Below are 20,374 nucleotides of genomic sequence, written 5' to 3'. Positions count from 1 at the left end.
TCTTCTAGAGCATCTTGCAGCAAATACATGGGTTATATTAAAAGTTGCAATCATATCATTTTTTAAAAGTAAATTGCTGACCTTATGCAGTGGAATCAGCTTTATTGAATTTCGCCAAAAATGCGTTTATAATCCCCTCCCTGCCCCCGCATACACATGATATTCATGTCCTTGCTGCCCATGTGGAAATGTCCTCTTTTTATGGTGATAAAATTATATTTGTCTTTGTCTCTGCCTTGCCTCACCTTTTAAGATTCCATTCTTAAGAGACACCGGTGGATATCTGTACCAGGGAATGAAGATGGGCGATAGCCCTGCATGGGTGGCTGGCTGATCGTGAGCCAGCTGCCTCGGAACAAATAAATAAGCTTTTCACATGTAGAGGACAAATAGTGGAGAACAGGTGTAATATGGGTATTTTTCTACCCATAGTATGGCCTTAGCATAGATAGGGATTTATTTTTACTTGGAATTAGCTATGCTTCTAGATAATTTTTCTAACTGGCATTCAATACAGAATGTAAGATCCACGTGCAGTTGTGCTGCACACATAATGTGTGTTGTGTGTTCCTCACCATAAAGCTGTCTGCAGTCCATGGCAGCCTGCAGCCCCCTCCCTGAAATCACTGAAGAGAAAACAAAACAAGTGTTTTGCAGCACGCTCAAGAATTTAACAAATATGTCTTTCATATTTGTATACCACGGCTCAAATTCAAAGTACTCTACAAATATGAACTGACAAACCCATCCACCTTTTGTGCAATGGCAAGATGATAAGATGCATTTCATGTTCTTGTGTTTACGTTTGCTCTTCTTGGTTAGACCTTTACAATTTGCAAACTCCAAACTGTGGTGGGAAGCAAAGGAAGTACCATCACCATGCTGGATGGGGAAACTGATTCAGAGGTGTTAGGAACAGCTAGGTGTGAGGTAATCCTGATAGTCCGGACTGCCATACTGTGTCACACTCTGTGATGTACTGATGCTTATGGCATTTTCAGTCAAGTTACTCAGGGCACTGTAGTGTTTATCCTCAGCTGCTTTGGGGGCAGGGGTTGAGTTAGTGGGGTTCAACAAAGCTGACCCAAACCACCCAAGTAAATGGAGGCTGCCTGGCCTCTGTGGTGCTTCGTGCATCCCTTCCTGCAGCAGCTCCCAGCCTGAATTCCTTTGTATGGAGCGTTTAAAAGGTGAGTTGCTCAGAGAAGAGTATCAGAATATCATTGCTCCCAAACCTCAAGTAAGCAGGAGGATGCAGCTGTTAAACTCAGAAATATAAAATGCATGTTTAAAAGATGATTCTGTGTGTGTTTAAAAAAGAGAGCGAGAGAGAATTCAAGGGAACCAAAAAATAGCAGCTTCCATTACTGTAATTAAATGGCAGCATTTAACCTATCAGGTTGTTGCGTGTATGTGAGAGACGAGCAGGGAGCTGCATCTGAAATGATCACCGTCTTCCTTGGGGGATAGAGTAGTTAAATAATTTGTTTGTGAGGTGTGAGCTTAGTGTCGGGTAGAGTGTGTGTGTGTGTGTGTGTGTGTGCGCATCCCAGGAGCTGGGGCTGCCTGCATGTGCTCTGCAGGTACCCCAAAGGTGGAATTCAGTAGCACAGCCTGCAAGCTGCTCTTGCCCTGTTGGCAGGGCATCCACAGAGTCAGGGCCTCCCCGCTCCCAAGTATTGCATCAGAAAAGCAGAGCTCATTCCATAGGAGGCCACCTGAGACAAATGAGGTTGACACTAAAAGAAAACCAAGGAGGAAATCGCAGTCCTTTTGATGAACTTCATCTACTGTGCTGCTGCAGTGGGTGAAGAGCAGTGGGTGACTCCTGGTGGGCCTGGCACAGGGGAGCATGGAGCTCCCAGCGCCAAGCCCTGCCCCTCACACTGCCCCAGTGCAGCTCTGCCCCTCACCCATTTCTATCTCTGAGGTGATTCCTTTGCTTAGGGGCAATTTCCTGGCTCTGGAGCTCCAGCAGTTGCAAGCTTCTCGCTGATCCGGCTGCCTCACCTACTGATCTGGCTTGCTTTATGCTGCAGCTACGTGCCTGTACATGTTCCTTAATATTCCCTCCATGTTCTCTGTGAGTTCTGTGTAGCCAGTCCTGTTGTAACTCCTGGGCTGGAACTTGTTGAGGCACTGGAGGACAGCAGTCTTCAAGAAATGCAGTTTGGGATTCCCATTTTGAACATTCAGCTCTCACAACTGGATTTTGAGGGCAGTGCTTGCTCAAAGCAGACCAGAGAAACATCTTGTATTTTAGCACCTACTGAAAGCACAGCACAGATTTGTTAGAAATCCAAAAGTGTTACCAAAGATGATCTACAAGCACAAAAAAAAAAAAAAAAAAAAAAAAAGGGCTAAACTTCTTACTTGAATAAATAGTCACTGCAAATGCTTTACCTTGGCTTAAATGCACACACTGTGTGTACAGATTCTCAGAACCATCAGTTATGCTTTGTACGCCATAATTGTCATGTCAGTCTGAAATGTTCTGCAAAGGATTTTGTGTAACATCGTTCCTGTTTTACAGACGTAGAAACTGAGGCAGATGGAGGTTAAGTGACCTATGCAAGGTCAATAGCAAGGCTGGGAATAGAACCCAAATGTGTGGAGGCTTTTTATTATACTAATAAGGAAACTCTGGAGGTGTGTTTGGCATGGTAATCGGAACCCTAGAGAACCAGAAGCAGTTAGGATGTTCTCTGCATGTCCTGAGGGAGCAATGATGAAACTCCTGTTGTACCTTACCACTCCAGTTCTCCGTGTGTGGTCACCAGAGTTTTTCCACCCCTTACCCTCGTTATTTTTAGTATTGTTAGCAGCAGTCGTCCTCTGGGCATTTTATCCAGACTCCTTTAATTTTCTCTAGAGCTGCTGAAGGCACATAGGGAGAAAAAAATAGCGATAAACAATCCAAAAGATGAAAAATGATCTTCTGAAACCATTCTGCTGTTTTGTTGACTTGTCCCCTGATGTTTTTTGTCTTCGCTCGTCTTTTATCCTGAAGGTCCCTGCCTGAATGTGTAATCTTGATTTCTTGAAAGTTCATTTGCTATTGTTTCTTTCTTCTCCACCCAAGGTTAACATCCTGTGTGGTGACATAGATGGTTGTTGTCCAAATGGATGCAGTGTAACCAACAAAATTGTGCAGGGTGGGTGGAGGAAAATTTATACAGTTGTGTTAAAAATTACAAAGTAGGTTTGCCTTTTAAACAGAAGGTATTTCAACGCTTATTGGCAGCATCAGCCTTTAATTTTACAGGTGGCTAGCTTTGTAGTAGTATTCAGCAAACAGTATTTTAATGGCATGTAAAAAATTTCTCTAAAACAAAAGAAAGAAGAACAAGGGTGATTTATAATCTGTAATGAATACTTGCTGACGTGTCTTTTTAAATAGTGTATGGGTGTCTCTGTCTTTCTTGGGGAAACGTAAACCGGATTTACCTGAAACGTTTGTGCCATAATAATCAAATATGTAGTACTTAGATGTGTTTTTCTTCATAGAGCTTATCTCCTCCATGCCGCAATGTTTGACTCCTAAGCGTCTGACATTGATTCTGCTTCGCAGGAACTGGGTTGGAGGAACAAAGTCACTTTGTAAAGTCGGGAGAAAGTATGTCAGAAAAAGTGCTCAGATTCCTGTGTTCATGGCTGTTTACTCTGTGTTCCTTTCTTTACATTTCCATGTATTATCCCATTCCTGCTTGCAAAGATTTTCCAGCTTTCTTAGACATCCAGCTGTTCTCAGTGCTCCCTGTAGCAGTGCTTTGGGAGGGCAGGGTAGCACTGCTGTCCTGCATACTCTGTGTTTCCATCCTGTGCATTCTTCAGAAGCTAGAAGTTCATTAAGCGTGTGCTTTATGTGATTTTTCATGTGATGTCGAGACAAATGGGCTTGTTCTTTTCTTTCTCAAATTTTGAAATTAAAAGGGGAAGCAAACAGCATCAAGGCTAGCTGCTCATTGCAGGTAGCCTTAGTCTGCACAGGGTACTCGGATGGCATTGTCTAATGTGCAGATGCTCTTCCTGCTGTGCAATTCCAGGGTAAACACAGAACCGGGGATGGTGCATCAGAATGACTTTCTCATTCTTGTGTCCAAAATTAAGTCACCCTTCAGATATCCTGACAAATCTGGTTAAAGAATTGCTTAGAATGGCTTGAATTTACTTTTCTTCTAACCAGAACAGTTTCTTTTGAACTCAGAGTTGGGAAAAAAAAAAGGAGTCTGGTTCTGCAATTTCACACCAGCCTGTTCCAGTAATAACAAATCAGCAGTGGCTTCTGGTCAGGAGTTATTCCACATTAGAGCCAGTTTGCTCGGTCAGATCTGTCATGGGCTGTATTTGGCTCATACTGCTGGCCAGCCTGCTTCTTTTCTGCTGTGGTTATAACAGATGTGTTGGGCTGCAGCTGTCTGTCTGACTGCAGATCCTCCACAGTGGCTCCTTCTACTTCAGTGCCAGAATTCTCGTGTCATGTTCAGGTTGTTTCCTTTGAGTGGAAATGCAGTGTAAAATTAGAGTTCTGAAGGCACAAAACCAAACCTCTTATATTGCCAATTTTACCTCACCTGAATTTAGGACGACCTTTGTCTTTTTCTTTGAAAGATCCTAAAGATGTTATCACAGATCAAAGAGTAGCCAAAGGCCGATCATTTTGTTGCTATTGCTCAACAAGCTGTTTAACAAAATATTTTTCTTACACCTTCAGTGAAAGTATATGAAGCACAAATGTTCCCTGAGATAGCTATTTTTAAAATCTGTGGTAACAAAGTCAAGCTATTAGATTTTTCAAGTTATATGCAGTGTTCCAAACTGCTCTGCCCTTGGAAATGAATCTGTAGAAAAATTTAGTATCTTTTCACATTCATGGCATGTTTTTTGTTGTATTTTTCACTGTGAAAATAAAGTGCTGTGGACTGTGGTTCAGTTGCTCCGTTTGTGCATCCCCTCCTGTATTTCATCCCTGCCAGTCTCCCATTCACATAGACTGTTGAGTGTTTGGGGCCTGGCTGCCTTCTGGCACCATGAGTGCCTTCTGGGGCATTAAGGAGTGCTGTGATCCTGGTAATGAAGATCAGAACTGTCACCGTGAGACTTGTTTCTCTGTAGGAATAACAGCAAGCATTTGCAGATCACAGGTTGGGGTATGCTTGGAAACATGCATTTGGTGTATCTGATGTGTGTTTTCTCTGGATGCATGGCTTTATTTCTAGGGAGGTTGTCAGCAGTGGTAGCAAATTATGGCAGCACTACGGTTACTAGAGCAGCATCTCTTTCATTATCTGGATATTCTGCCCTCTGCAGTCTTCTAAACTAATGATATAGCCTTGGTTATGTTCCATTCCTGATAAATTACCTGATAAATTGGCATCTTGGCATAGAGTCTTCAAAGCCTTCAAACCCAAGGAATAAATTCATTTGAAATAATTAAAAATACGCAGGGGATTTTGTTCCCCAAGGTAGTATTCTTACATCAGGTGCTGGCTGAATGGGATGTCCTGCATTCCAGTCTTACAGCATTGGCTTCCAGCTCAGCCACGTGTTCCCTCTTCATCACTGTGTGTCACAGGCAGGTGCTGATATATTCCACCAGTGTCCACGTGAAGGAGATTTTCTAACAGACACTGTTCTTCTTGTGTGTGATAGCAGAAAGGAAAGGCTGCAGGAAAGAGACCTGAGGATGATGACAGAAGGAAATCTCTCCTTGCTGATCATGGTATTCTTAGAACGCCTCTGTAATACAGATTGTGCTTGAGAAAGAGCTCCCCAGGTCTGAAGTCTCACTGTGTTTCTGCATAGCCTAGTTGCACAGGAAGGTAGCTGGGCTTTGTAAGGAAGTTTCTGGTACTGCACTTCAGGTTTCTGAGGCATGTCCTGTTTGATTTAGAGTCATGTTGCTGGCTGCCCTTTTTGTACTTTGAACTTTGTGTGAAGCAAAAATTGTGCCTGCTGAATTATGTGGGCTGCTAGCCGAAGATTTGCTGAAGATTAATTCAAAAAATGAGGCGTCCAAATCCTGTTAAGGCTGTGGTAATAACTGCACCTATTAGGACTTCTGCATTTCAGAGTCCTGGGTGTTGTTCCTCCTACTCTCCTCCTGGTGCTTCAGTTCCTGGAATACATAGCATAGTGTGGGGAACTTGCACTTGAGGTGTCCCTTTTTTTTCCCGTGTGGAGCAGAGATCTCATACTCCATAAGAGCACGGAGCTTTCTTTGCTTAGAAGAGGAAGTCCTGACCTCTCTTAGTGCAAGTGGAGCAGTGTCTTCCCTGCCTTGAAACTAGCAGGGAAATACATTTTGTGCTGGTGTACAAGGCTGTGATTTATGCTATGATGTGCTGTGTGATATCACAGTGTCCTTTTGCCTTTGTGTTTGATTTTTTTTCCTCTTAATGAATTTCAGTGGCAACGTTGGCAGTGAACAGGGGTTTTTACCCCAAATGCCCGTAGGACAGTGAGGCATTCTCCCTGCTGTCTGCTGCCTTGGAGGAGACCTGGGCATTCTCTTCATCCTCCTATTAATCTTACTGCAAGTTTGTGTGTTGTTTTTTTTTCTACACCTTTCCTCCTCCATTGGAAATAGCATTAACTAGGGAGATATCTTTAAATAGGAAACGACTGGAAGGAAGCACGTTTCTCTCTTGTCTGAGTGCACAAACATGTTACACGCAAACATGGACGAGTGATCAGAAGCAACTTTTTCGTTGTGTATTTTGAACTTCCCTTATATAGAAAAAGAAGAGAAAAAGTTGTAGTACTTGTTTGAGTTTTTTCCATTCCAAAACATGCCACGCAAGTAGGTTGCCCTTTCTTATTCAGAGTGAAAATACTTTGATCCAGTTTTCTGAAGACAATACTCATTTCATGAGAATATTTAATCAGTAGAAAATAGGGAGGATTTAGTTTGTTTGTTTAGTATTTAACCAAGTGAATAAGGCAGATTAGGGGAGGGGGGGGGGACTGGACCCATAAACAAGGTGATATATAATATTTTTTTTCGTTCTCCTTTTAAATAAATACCGATCAGCTTTATGTTCGGAGACAATAGGAGCCGTTGGCTTAAATTTGCAGTTTACTGTATTTATGGCTGTAATATCAAGGTGCTGCCGTCGTAATTTCATGCCCCAATGAGAAGAGCAAGGTCGAAGCAAATGCTTCCATCGGCATCTGCTAACACACTAACTCATAAACAAGGCCCGGCTGGATCAGGTGGCACGGAATAATACAGGCTAATGAAATACAGCACAGCTTTCCATTACTGTTAGTTTTTACAGTGTCGTCATTACGTGTAATTTATGTTTAAAAAATTCAATTTTATACAAGGCTCTGGGAAATAGGGGTCTGCAGGTCACCCGACGACTTTTAACTGCTCTGAGAGTCCTTATTGCACTCCACTGTTCCAACAAAAATGTTAATAATAAATAAAAAAATCCCTCTTTTTCTTTTTCTCTGGTTTGCATATCTTGCTCTGTCCTTTTAATTACAAGTGGCCTAAGGAGAGTTCGGGGCTCTGGCTGGTGTCGGGAGTTATCCTCTTTACTGATGCTCCCAGAGGGGGGTTACTATCTGCTTGCTTTTCTTTCCTCTATCAATCACCTGGGGTCCTGTAAATGGAGTAAACACAGCTGAGGAGAGGGAGATACTTAACAACCTCTCTCTCCCAAACCCTCACCCTCTGACATTGCCCTCCTCTCCTCCATTACACTTCATTTTATTATAGACTCCGAAAAGCCTGGTCAGGAAGAGAAACTGCTGCCAGGTTTGTTTATTTATTTATATTTGTAATGCCAACGTACTTTTTGGCTTTAACCCCTTCCTCCCTGCTTGGCTGGCTTGAATTCTTAGCACTGCATTGTCAGGCAGGTTTTCCTTCCTTACAGTAGTGCTGTGTTACTGAGCTCTGAGCACCTTTATCAGTTCTAAATAGAAGTATATCATGTTTCTTAAAGATTGGTGCTGCATAATTAGCAGTCTCCTGGATGAATTAAGCAGTAAGGATTCAGAGCTCTTTCGGCAACTTCTGAAATGGTTTTTATTATTTGCATTTTTCTGCCAAATAATTGAGACCTCTGATTTTCACTCTGATGTTTGCGTGTCTGTCCACAATATTTCAGTTGGAAGTGCAGCAATAGGATGCTTACATTCAAATAGAGGGTTGTAGTGTAAACGCAGGATAAGGAAAAGAAATCAGCGATGTTTCTGAGACCTCAGGTTATGTTTCAATGTTGGGTTGGGTTTGGTCTCATGAAAGCCCCATGAACAATGGTGGAAGAAAACAGATTGAGAGAGAGTGCCTTTTGACTTCTAGAATGTGTTGAACTAAGCACAGGATGGACCATAGCACAGATAGAGTCCCACAGCACTGCATGTAGCCGACTGAACAGGTGGAATCATTAGTCTGGATCAGATCCCAGAAGGTTTTTATGATGATTCTTTTAAAATGTGTCCATGTTCTTTCTGAGCAGGGTTGACACAGTGGCTTCCAGGAACAGCAGCGTAATGCACTTTCGAGATGTCTGCAGTAGGTCTTCCTTTCAGTCACGTGCTCCCGTGCACAAGCTTGGTGTGGTCATGTAGTTTACTGTCATTAAACAAGTTGTCCAGATCTGTTTTGTTTTCTTCTGACTAGAAAGTGTGTGCACGTGTGGGGCAAACAACAACAGGAAACCCACTTTGCTTGGCTCTGCAGAAAGGGAGGTGTGGTGATGGCTCCGGGGCGGTCTGCCAGAGAGGTAATAGAGGTGGAAAAACACAAAAGACACTTAATTCTTTCCACCAGAATATTTTCTGTCTTCCTAACCAGAATTTTTTTATCCCTGCAACAAATGCTGCCTTTGGCTTGGGAGAATCTGGCGTGAGTTACTGGATTGAGCAAAGCAAGGAAGAATAGGAGAAAAGAGACACAGGCTCAGTGGATGGGAAAGGAAGAAAGGAGTTGTCACTGATGTGTCAGAGAAGACGAAAAACCTTAAGAGTTCGTCTAGTTAAGCTCATGCAAGGGTTTTGCATTGCAGTTAAATGCTGCTGTGTTTCATCCAGAAAATGGAGAGAGTGGATTTATATTTATTTATCGGGCTCACATCTCCTGAATTTTAGTTTCTGACTGTGCCAGAGTCTGGTTCTGCCCTTGGAGCACCTCTCATATCTGTATGCTCACTTCCTCATCTGCAGAGTATGCCTAACAGTGCTCCTCTACTTGAGAGTGATTATAAGAGGAAAAATATTTTAATGTATACAAGGTCCTTAAATTAACTAGCGGTGGATATTATAGAAGGACAGAAGTTCTTGGGCAGAGGGGCTTTTTGTGCAATACCAAAGGTGGATGTTTTGACAACCCATTTTATTCTCCAGTTCTGTGTTTGACTACAATTTACAGAGGCTGAGTGATCCCTGAAAACAGAGCGGCAGCAGTGGCAATCACAAAGGAGGGTCAGCGAGGACCTTGGAATGCAAAACAGTCGTGGGCGCTGGATAATTCAAATCAACACTCTGAAGCCTGGAAAGGAAATTTTAAGGCTTTGTGAAAATTATGACTAATTCTTTGCTAAGGCTGTGGTGCAGAAGAGGAATGAGATGGATGGCTGGGGGAAGGGAATAGGTTTGCATTCTGTAGGGCTGTGAAGGCAGCTTCCTTGCATCCTTCTCCTCAGCTCAGTCCTTGCTCAGTACCCTCTGCGGTTAGATTATTCCTTGCAGATAGCAATCAACTGGAAGGAAGTGTGTGTCTAATTTGCATGAGATTATTTAAAACAAAAAAAAAGGTCTGCATTAGTCAGGGTGATGGTAAACAACGCAAAGAGATGCCTTTTATAATATAGCTGTGGCTCAGCTTTCAAAGCCAAATATAATTCACTTACAATTGGCAGTTTCCTTTATTGTTCCTTTTAACCTTTTGCATTCTGCATGGTCTTGATCTTGCTGAAACTTTAGGACGACTGAAACGTTTGTTTTCCGAAGCATTGAGAAAATGGATGCAGAGCAATTCTTCTGGTAAAGTGGGCTTATTTCCTTGAAGTACTGATTTCAGAGTGGGTTACACGAAACACAGAGCTCTGGTTTTGTGGCACAGCTTTGGCATCCAGGGGAAGTGATGTAATTTTGGAGTTACCAGCTTCTAGATTCAAACATTGCATGGATCAGGGTTATTTAATCCAGTGATAGAAGAACTGTGATGAAATTCAGCTTGGTGAGATGTTGGAGCAGGTGACATTTTGAGCTGATTTAGAAACTCACACTTTTCTATGCAATTAATACATGGAGGTTGAATAATTTGGGGCACAGAAAACTCACTCGTACTGAATGCATACATGGGTGTAGGTGGTGAATCTGAAAAAAAAATCAGTCCAAAGGGAGTTCGATGAGTTACTTCTAAATGCCCAAAGACAGCCTTAGAATATCTCTTACATTTTTGTTTGTGTATGCTGGAAGTGACAGCCATGAAAACAAGCATATTTCCGAGTGCACAGCAGCCTGGGTGCAGTGCAGATTCACTCCATAGGTATGTTTAAGGAATCAGCTCTGAGAGATCACTCCCTTGATGCTTGGAGGCCTCGATGGCAGCACCTTGGAAACGTCTTGTTCAGGTGAATCAAAAAGAGGTGTTCCAAGGTGACAGCACTCCTGGTCTTCTCCAGTAATGAGGAAGGGAGGTAGCTGTGATGTTCTTTTGTATGATACTTCCAGTACCACAGATGAGGGCTTCGTAGGGCAGAATAGTCCAGGGAGGTAATGACAATTTTAATTTGCACTACACTGAACTCAAAAGGTTTTCCTTCATTCTGTTATTCGCATTGGCTTTTTCTTCACCACGTGGCAGGGTTTTAATGGAAGCAGAGATACTTGAGTGTCACCAGCTGACAAACTCACTATAACGTTAGGAGGGCATTTTACCCACGAAAGACTTCAGGTCTTTCCTCAAGCAAGATGAGGATCAAAGGGGCAGCATGGTTGGGAAGCAGTGAGCGTTGTTTCCTGCTCATTTGTAGAATGAGGAGAGGATCCTCTGAACTCCCAAATGCTCCTAAGTGTTAAATATTTTCAGATTTGTTATCCTTGCATGGAAGTAGAACAAAACTACCCCCACTCTAGTAGCTAGGAGCTACATTTGCAGCCAGCAGCTTATATTATCTTGTGTGTCTGTCTCCATCTTGATGAGATTCCATAGCTGCTAGAGATCTGCAGTGCTGGCATCTGTTTATGCTTTCTCCTATATTGAATAATTAGGAACTGGTTAAAACAGTTTCTTTCCTATTAGGACTTATCTTTTTAACATGGATTAGACACTGCTTTTGTGACCAGAACAGTAGGCTGAGCTGATGTGTCCATGTGCCTTTTATTACTCTCACTGCGAGTCTTGTTCTCTTCTGCTGTGTGTGGTTTTGGTTCCTTATTATTTGAGGCGTGCATCAAATGTAAAAAAAAAAAAGGAGGGGATTTGGTCAGACTGCAGGACCAGGGAATAGGAACTTCAGGTTCCTGGTGCTGTTTCTGACACTGGCAGTACTCCCTGATGTAAACCACCCAACTTTCTCTTCACGGACCTCGAGTGGAGATGATGAAGAGAAAGAATTCACCCATTTTCTCCAACTGCTGTCATGTTCACACTTAATCCCCGCAACACCCATGTGAGAATCAAGTAGTCTTCTCCTTCTTTTCTCAATCTACTCCTTTGAATCTGTAGCTGCACTTCCAACCTCTGGATGTTTTTTCATGCGCTCTGGATGTGCAGTAGAAAGCCTCGAGTCGCTTCAGATGTTTCTTATATCAGGACTGCTGGCATTCTATCTGCTTCTGTGCAGGAAAATAACATACAAATAACACCCAGCTGTCCTGCCCCACATCACGGTTGCCATCTGAGCGCTGAGTTCTTTCTCCAGAGGATGTTTTCTCCTGTTAGGAAAAATAATCCAGCTGTGCTTCTTTCTCCACAGATGCTGGTCATCGTGAATCCCATAGCTGCTTTTCTTTTCCCCCTTGTTGGCCAAATCCTTTCCACATGTTGTGGCCAATTACAGATGGTCATCCTGGCGTTTCCTGATGGCAGGAGTGACTGCACCAACGTGTTCCATGTGTGCAGTGTGACTGCAGCTCTGCGTGAAATAAAACCCAGGCTGCCCTAGGGCGGTCTAATCAGGCAGCAGTAGGCTGGGGCGATGCTGAGCTGAAAGTTTGGGCTTGGCCTTGTTTTGATCTGTTTTGTTATAGTTTTATTTCCTCCTTGCATTCTGTGTCCCATTCATACTAATCACAGTCAGTCCTGATTTTTTCTTTTTATTTCTGCATTTGTCATAAAATAAAGCAAATTATTCCCGTCTTCGGAAACGATCTAGACTAATTAGTCGTCTAACCCAATAATTAGTTTTTTGTTTCCCTGTCTGTTTTCATGCATTATTGTTAGTTTTTTCCCCTCTTTTTTTTTTTTACACCATTACAGATTAAAATGAGCCACATTTGCAGTTGATGGTATCTTTTTTTCGGAGGAAGAATGGAGAATTGCAATAGAAAGCTACTTCAAAAGCAGCAATAAACTCAAGGATAAATTAAGGAAATTGAATGAGCCACATTTGGAAGCAGCGTTGAGGCTAATATTCTGTCGCTTAAGGTTAAATTGCAGCAGAGAAAGAGGGAGAGATTCCAGTGAATCCAAAATTGGGGAGGCAGTACTGCTCAAGTTGGTGACAAAATTCTTTGCAGCTTGAAAAGGTTCTGCCTTGCTTTGGAATTTAATTATGTGTGCATCAAGTGGGTAAAGGTGCTAAAAATGATCTCATTTCCTCTGCTCCCCCAGGCCTGACAGATGAAGAAATTGACCTGGCTTTTCAGCAGTCGGGCACCAGCACGGATGAGCCGCAGTCCCCAGGTCCTTCTTCGCAGCTGGTGCCAGCTCAGCCTGCTCACCCTGTGGTGTATAGTAAGTAACCCCTTGAAAAGCATTTCTGGGCCTGATCCTAGATTTCAGTTCAAATAACGCTGTAATTTTTGTCAGAGTCAGATACTGAATGTTACCTTGAATGCTCTCCATGCCTATTGATGTCTGGTGCGAGATGGAGCTAAAAAACCATATTACTCAAGGAAAATGAGGTACAAATGGTCTTGGTCTACAAAAATAAAATCCAACACAAACTAGCCTATGACACCTCTTGTCATGAAATGTTACAGTCAATAGAAATCAGCTTCTGACTTGCTCTAAGGACTTGAAAAAGCATTTATCTAGTGTGGGACAAACTCTTCCCTTCTAAAACTAAGGGTCATGCTTCCCTTCATCAGTAGGATTTCCTAACATACAGACCACTAGTACACAATAGAGCTGATAGATTCTTGGATGGAAGGTGATATAAAAGTACATCATTATTTCATCTGTGCTTGAGAACTTATTTTCTTAACTAGTCAAGCAGCTGAACAGTTAATGCCTTGAATAATTACTTGAAAGCGCTTTATTTTCAGCAGGAATAGTAGACCAGAATATAATGTCTTCTGGACTTTGTGAATTCCCACGCGTGAGTTTAAGGTCTGGCACATTGGACTGCCAGTGTGACTGAGTTTTAAGAGTGCTCTGAAGTTACAAATAGTGATGACCATTTAGGATGCTTATTTTTATCAAGATTTCTATCTTCAGTCTTAATGAAAGAGGTGACAGCAGAGATGCTGTGTAGACAGAGTGAATAGGATCGTATGATTTTGTGTACAAAATGTACTCCCAGAGAATTTTTAAAGTCCCAACATAATCTCTGTAGGCTTAAAATTTACATATACATTTGCATTTTAAAATAAACCTCGCAAAAAAGTATCTAAGCTCCAAACAATAAAAACCAAAGTACACACCATTAAAAATCCATCAAAAGAAGCTGTTCAGCTCACATGTGTGGCTGGCAGTTTGCAAAGCGCTCTGCTTACCTGCTGAGTATTAGGAATTGGATTCTGATATTGTTCCTAAGCAGTTCTAGCTTAGATACTGACCAGCGTAACAGTCTGCTTAGGGCTGTGTTTATTGGTTTATGACACGGTTTTGCTGCTGTTAGAGGTAATACTGGACTCGTTCTCTGAGTTTTGAAATACTCTGGTTTGCTACAGTCTGGGAAGAAAAACATTTGTGATGGAGTCCAGTTCAGAGCTGGAATATTTCTTAGGGTTGTACTGGGGTGTGCTGGTGAGCGCCAGGACTGCATTCTGCTGAGCTAATAATACCTGAAGTTCATAGAAAATGCCAGAAAAGCAGAGTCTGAAGAAACAGCAAAACTGCTGAAGAATCAATGTCAGATCCCTGTTAGTGCCATCACTTGGGTGCTCAGCTGTCTCCCATCAGAACTGAACAACGCAAGAGTTGATCTGCTCTTACTTTGTAGTGTTCTGTTAATACAAGGACAGCAGGAAAGAAGTGTGCAGTTCAAACTGGAAAGCACTGTTGTTGTTGTTCACCCTTACAGCTTTATCAATTTTTCCCTCTTTTACTGTTTTGGTTTTCCTCAGAGCACCACCTTCCTCTTTCTTGTTAGTAGGTTAAGAATCTTAACTAATATTTAAAAATCAAACAGCTCCCAGGAGCTGCTCCAAAAAGAGCTTGGAAAATATTATTCTGTAATGCTTAGAAACTGAAGGTGAATAAAAATACCACCAAAGCCAAGATTTTTTTAGGAGTTTTGATTGTAAACTTATGCTCTAGCTTTGTAATCTGATTAATGCTTTTTAAGTAATCTGAACCAAAAGCGTCTGCCTGTGAGCCAGGTTTGTTTAGCAGCCCACAGCATCTGGGAAGCAGTGGCAATAGGTTGGTTGGATATTGTTCCTCTCCTCTCCAGCTATTCTTTGTAGACCTTCTGTTTAATCTTTAAATGGATGTATAAAAAGAAGAAATAGCTGAATATGTAGGTTGCTCCAAAAGTAATGCCTCCCATTGCTTTCATTGGAAACTACAACACCTAGGAAGGGCACAATAATACTATTTGATAGAGCAGATTCTCAGCTACAAAGCCGTGTTTTTCAGCATGGACACGACCATTAGCTGTGTATTTTCATCAGCAATGAACAGGAACCTGCATGCTGCACTCATAAAAATCTGCACCAGCAGAGGCGACCACTGCCAGTGTCAGCACTGCTGAAATGCACCAGCCACCACCTCACTGTGCTCACTTCCACCATTTGGTCGACCTAAACATCCAGCGAGTGTCAATGAATGTCAGTAGCTAAAGGACTAAGGAAATAGGTAGACTGCTAAATCCAAAGGTTGATTTGTGGGTAGGAACGTCTTAATACTGAAAGTGGTGACAAGATTATTGGTTACATGTGCTTCTTTCTATGGATGACATCTGAGTCTCTTGTGAAGCAGCAGCTGATGTGCTGGCTCCAGTTAGCTCTCAGAGACTAGGAAACACTTTGTGTTTGATTTTTGAATTTTTTCCTTGTAACCTTGACACCTCTAGACCAAATGGTGACACTAGAGAGAGGAAATTACAGAGCAAAAAGAAGAGAAATTGTTGAGGTACTGTGCTGCAAAGCACCAACCAGTGACTTGAGAAACCTCATTTCTCTTTGTTCCCCTACCACCAAGGTTCATGTTTAAGGGCTGTAAGAACAGTGGGCTACAGGTGCAGAAGTTCAGGGTGGCTTCAGAACCATCTCAGGAGTTCATGCCAAGCAAACAGCTGAGCTGGTGATCTTGCCAGCAGCTCCAGTGTAAGATGTCCACTCTTGTGAGTCAGAGCAATAAATCCTGTGCGCATTTTTCAGTTTTATTTGCTTGATCTTCTCCTGCTGTAGTCAACTCAGGCTATTCTTGTTTTTGAAGTTGCAGGAAATAATGTATACCACATAAATACTTCCTTTTGCTCAAATTCTACTGCTGGTCTACATATTACTCAACGTTTAAGTCTTTCATTGGAAATAACTCATGCCAGAGCTTTCTTTTCCTTTAAGAGTTCAACAAGTGTATTTGTACACACAGTAGCGTAGTTCTTATATGCTGAACTCCTGGGTTTGGTTTAAGTAACTTCAGGGGGAAAGAGAGAAGAGTGATGCTTTGAAAGTTTCTTGACGCTGTAATTTAGCCTAATATGATCTCTACTATTTCCCCTCCCTGTGTTGGAGGAGTAACTCCTTCCCTCTGGTTTTGTACTTTTGCCAAGAGGTGTCAAAACTGCTTTAAAAAAAAAAAAAAAAAAAAAAAAGGCTTAAAAAAAGCTTGAATTTGATTAATGTAGAGAAACAAGACTTTGCCTGACTGATAATAAAACTGATAAATGACATTTGAATTACTTGTAGCGGTAATTTATTACATAAAATATCTTTTATTTGACATGCGATTAGTTGCTGGAAGCATCACTCAATCTGACTAGTTTAAACATGCTCTAAAATGAACCTCCAGTAAAAAAAAAAAAAACCAAAAAAAACCAGGGTTGTCTGCTGTTGGCGTTATGAAATATACTAATCCAGCAGTGAGGACAAAAATCTGACTTTAAATATTTAAATGATTAATTGGGTTTATATATTTTTCTACCTTTCTAACCTTTCTAATTGCACGCAAACTCAGGGGAGTTCCTGAGCGAGGTGTGCAGGGCTGTGTGCTGCTTGCTGCTATTGCCTGTGCTCTTCCCCATGGTGTTTATGGTCTCCATGTATGCTATTCTACAGAGATTTTACACAGCCTTTAAAATAAGGCATGATGGGCTCTCCTGCCTTTTGGATCTCCTCCTGCCCCTGTGTCTTCATTAGGATGGAGGCTGTAGAACACAGGCTGCTTTTTCCTACAGTTAAAAATGGTGACTGGAATCCAGACTCCTGTCGCTCTTTCCCCATCTCCTCTCATAGGTTCACTGTTTGCTCTCTGAAAATCACTTTTTCTGGCCTCAGTTTCTGTGGTTTTATATGTGGTTGTTAGTGAGGGGCTGACCTTACTTGGATGCACGAAGCCTAATTAATTGATGTCAAGAAAACTAATTCTGAGGTGAGTAGGGATCTTCAAAATAGTGTTTGCTCAGGAAGTGCAATTTACAGTTGCTGCTACAAATGAAACGGACTTTCAGCTGGAGAAAACATTGGTGTCCTTCCCAGGATTTCTGAGGCAGAGAGGTTCAGTGCCTCCTGGTTCCTGTGCCCATTCAGGAAGGGTTTCATTGCCCACAGGCTCGCTGGGCCATGAGTGCTTTTTCGCTTTCTCTGCATTTTTTTTCCCAGCTTTACAAGTGGGGAATTTGAAGTCAGTGTGAGCTGAGCCACTGGGAGCCCTCCCTCCACTGCAGACAGAAAGAAGATGGAATGTGGATTCCAGGCAGAGCTGTGACATTCTTCATAGCATCGTAATATTGATGTGGTCAATGCACATCTTTACTGTGTCCCTCACGCACTGAGTTTTCCTCTCCACCCCCCTCACTTTTTTTTTTTTTTTTGCCACAAGACAGAATTATTTCACACATCTCTAAAACGAGTAAAATGGCATTTCAGCTTCTTGTCTTTATAGACTCTCTGAACTTTAGGAAAGATCAATCTGGTCCCTTTTCATTAATAATGAAAACCAGGGGGCAATAAAATGTTCTTAGCTCCAGCATCGCAAGAACAGAGAGAGAGATGAGGGAGGTGAAAGGGCAGAGGGGTGGGTGCTACAGGTGTGCCCATCCTGCCCTCAGGTCACTGCTGCTGGGGACAGCCCAGGACAGGCTGCAGCTGGACACACTGACCTCTGAACTTCATTAACCACGTGCAGTAGGCAGCTCAGCACTGTCAGGGAAGGATGCTTTCAGTCAGGAGCTCAAGGCAGAAATTGGACACTGGGGGGAATTCAGAGTTCAGGTACCAGAAACAGCCATGGGAGCAGAGTGAGGGTGGGGAGCTGGGGTGGAGGGCTGGGATTTGCAGCAAGACTAGCCAAAGATCATTTTAAATCCTGACATGTACACAGCCAGTTACTGCAGCTTAGCTGATGTGTGTTAATTCATTATGTTAAAAAGTTATGATAATTTGATCGTGTGCCTAAGTTCCAATACAGCAGCCAAATCAGCCCCAAACACTGCTGGTGTTACTATTTGTGGGTTCTGGCAGAGCTGCTTTAATTTGTTCCGATTTCTGGCCAGTGGATAATCTGAGAAACTGTATCCTAAATGTAGAAGAAGGTGGAGGTGCCAGTGGTTGGGTCAGTGCCTGTGTGGAGGACCTGGGGGCTGGGATTGGGAATAATTGTTGCAGTGAAATTCCTGAGGAAGACCTCTGCAACAAGAAAAATGGCAATAGGTGAACGAGGCAGAAAGGAGACGAGCTTCCAGCCCTGTCAGCCAGCTGAGCACAAATTGAAACTTTGGAGAACAAACTGTGTTCCCTAGACATTGCAGGTCACATATAGAGTTGGATCTGTCTGGTTAGAGACTGCACACCAGCCTCCTCCTCATCAGTTCTGCCCACATCCTGCCACTGAACTTCAGGAAAGATCACTCTGCATCCTCTTTATTAAAGAAAACCGGGGGCAGTGCAAGATTCATTAAGGGAACTGTGAGGGAGGTGAAAAGATGAAGCTGGTGGAAAACTATAGGTGTCTTCTGATTCTGCTTGGAGGAGCAGTGTGCCATGTCTGCTTTGTTCTGCTGAGTCTTTGTGCTCGTGTGCAGAGTTGTATGTTACATGTGTCAAGTTTTTCTCTTCCCCTTTAGCTATCTCTCTTTACATATTTAATTGCATGTTTTGTCTTTGCCATTTGTATGTGCTTTGATCCCTATTCACAATAACAGGCTTGAAAGACACTATATCCTTCCTTATTGAAAGGGTCTGTAACTGCTGATACGGTGTTTATAGACCCATTTATTGCCCTAGCAGTTTTTTGTTCTTCCACTTAACACTTCCTTCTTCCTTTTTTCTGCACTCTTCTGAGGCTTTGGCTTTGTCCTCAATTTGTAAAAATTGCAATACTGAGAGGAAGTGGTATTCAAGTAATGAGTTAACCTTAGCTAGCAGTGACACCACAGTTGTCTGGGGTGCATGCAGTGAGGTTCAGAGTGTCTTTTGCAGGGAAAGAATAAGGAGAAACAGCAGTTGTGATTTGTCTCCCTTTGACACCTTTTGCAAGGCCATTGTCAATGAAGAGGTCTGGACAGATGCTTCAGTACTGTAGGGATGGGAGCCTACGTGCTGTACCTGAAGGCTACCAGCATCCTAATGCCCTGTCCATTAAGTCTGTGCCTGCTAAGAAGCAGAACTATCATTGTTCAGTGCTCTTTTTACTGATAAAATGGGCATACTGGGAGAACAGTTGAAAATGTTGTGACCTGCATTTCTTCCCATGATTATTTCTTGATTTTCACTTTTAGATCCACCTGGCTCCAGATGGCGAGATTATGGGGCTTTGGCTATCATCATGGCAGGAATTGCATTTGGCTTCCACCAACTTTACAAGGTAATATTTCTCTCACTTCTCCCAACAGCTTGCTCTGTACTCTGAGAAGATGATGTTATGCTGCTTGTGTCCAAATGCTCAGGTTGGTTCTAAGCTGGTGAAGCATCTCAGCTCTTCCTGCCACTGCCACTGGTATATCTGAGAAATGTAGGCACTTCACATGAAAATGTGCAGTCAAAAGATGGCAAGCAGTCAAATAATTTTCAGCGGTGGATCTCTTAACTGCTAGAAGCAAGGTCATTTTCATCACATATATAAATAAAAACTTATTGAAACTGAGCACAGGTCAGGAAAGGGATTTTCTCAGCATGGGCCAGCAGATATTACTGTCATATCCACAGCCTAATGGTTTGTGCACTGCTGATCCTGCACCGTGCATTAACAAAGTCTTCTTTGACTGGTTGGAAGGTTGAAAGAAGGTGCTAACTTCCAGCTCTGCCATTCATCCCATAGTTATATTCCAGGGAGCTTGGACCAGCATAGAGCAAGTGTGTGTTCTCTTGTGTATCACGGAGGCAGGAGCCTCTCCTTCTTGTGCAGCATTTCTCTCATTTAACATACTTGTTCACTCTGGATTTACTTTTCAGCGTTGTGGTAAGTGACATTAGATAATGCTACAGCCTTTTTTAGTATAAATCAAGAGTTGGCCTTGTTTTTTTTTAACTGAATTTCTTATCCCGTCTTCTCATTCATTTTCTGGATCTTAAAGTAAGAGAAGGAGGCCAGATTTAGCAACGTGTTTTATCTGTCAAGCAAAGTTACACGACTTAAGAGGATGGCTTTTTCTGAGCTATGGTACCCCTTGTTTTTTATGTTAAAGAAGTGATGCCAGCTTTACTGATCTTTTCATTCTGGTGAAGAGTGATGTGGCTGATCAGTGTCCAGAGAGATGTTTGGACAACAGCTGCTGGGCCTTGCAGACCTTAACACATTGCTGTTACTCAGTGACACGTATCTAACACATATTGATGATTTCCATAAAATTTTTGGCATGATGTC

The 20,374-nt window shown here is 42.4% G+C and overlaps 1 protein-coding gene across 2 annotated transcripts in view; it reads left to right on the top strand.

Annotated features, from left to right (window-relative positions):
* PEX14 (peroxisomal biogenesis factor 14) overlaps nucleotides 1-20,374 on the top strand; it is a 72,961-nt gene that overhangs the window by 42,686 nt on the left and 9,901 nt on the right. For both annotated transcript variants that reach the window (XM_042883446.1, XM_042883447.1), the window contains 2 exons: nucleotides 12,794-12,916; nucleotides 19,290-19,375. In XM_042883446.1, the coding sequence (XP_042739380.1) occupies nucleotides 12,794-12,916; nucleotides 19,290-19,375 (209 nt within the window). The remainder of the gene's footprint in view (nucleotides 1-12,793; nucleotides 12,917-19,289; nucleotides 19,376-20,374) is intronic.

This window comes from Lagopus leucura, unplaced genomic scaffold, assembly GCF_019238085.1.
Source record: "Lagopus leucura isolate 7727_CA_CO unplaced genomic scaffold, USGS_WTPT01 Super-Scaffold_100037, whole genome shotgun sequence".
NCBI classification, from domain to species: Eukaryota; Metazoa; Chordata; class Aves; order Galliformes; family Phasianidae; genus Lagopus; species Lagopus leucura.
Note: the sequence above shows the minus strand (reverse complement) of the source record. Positions and strands in the feature narration are given on the sequence as shown.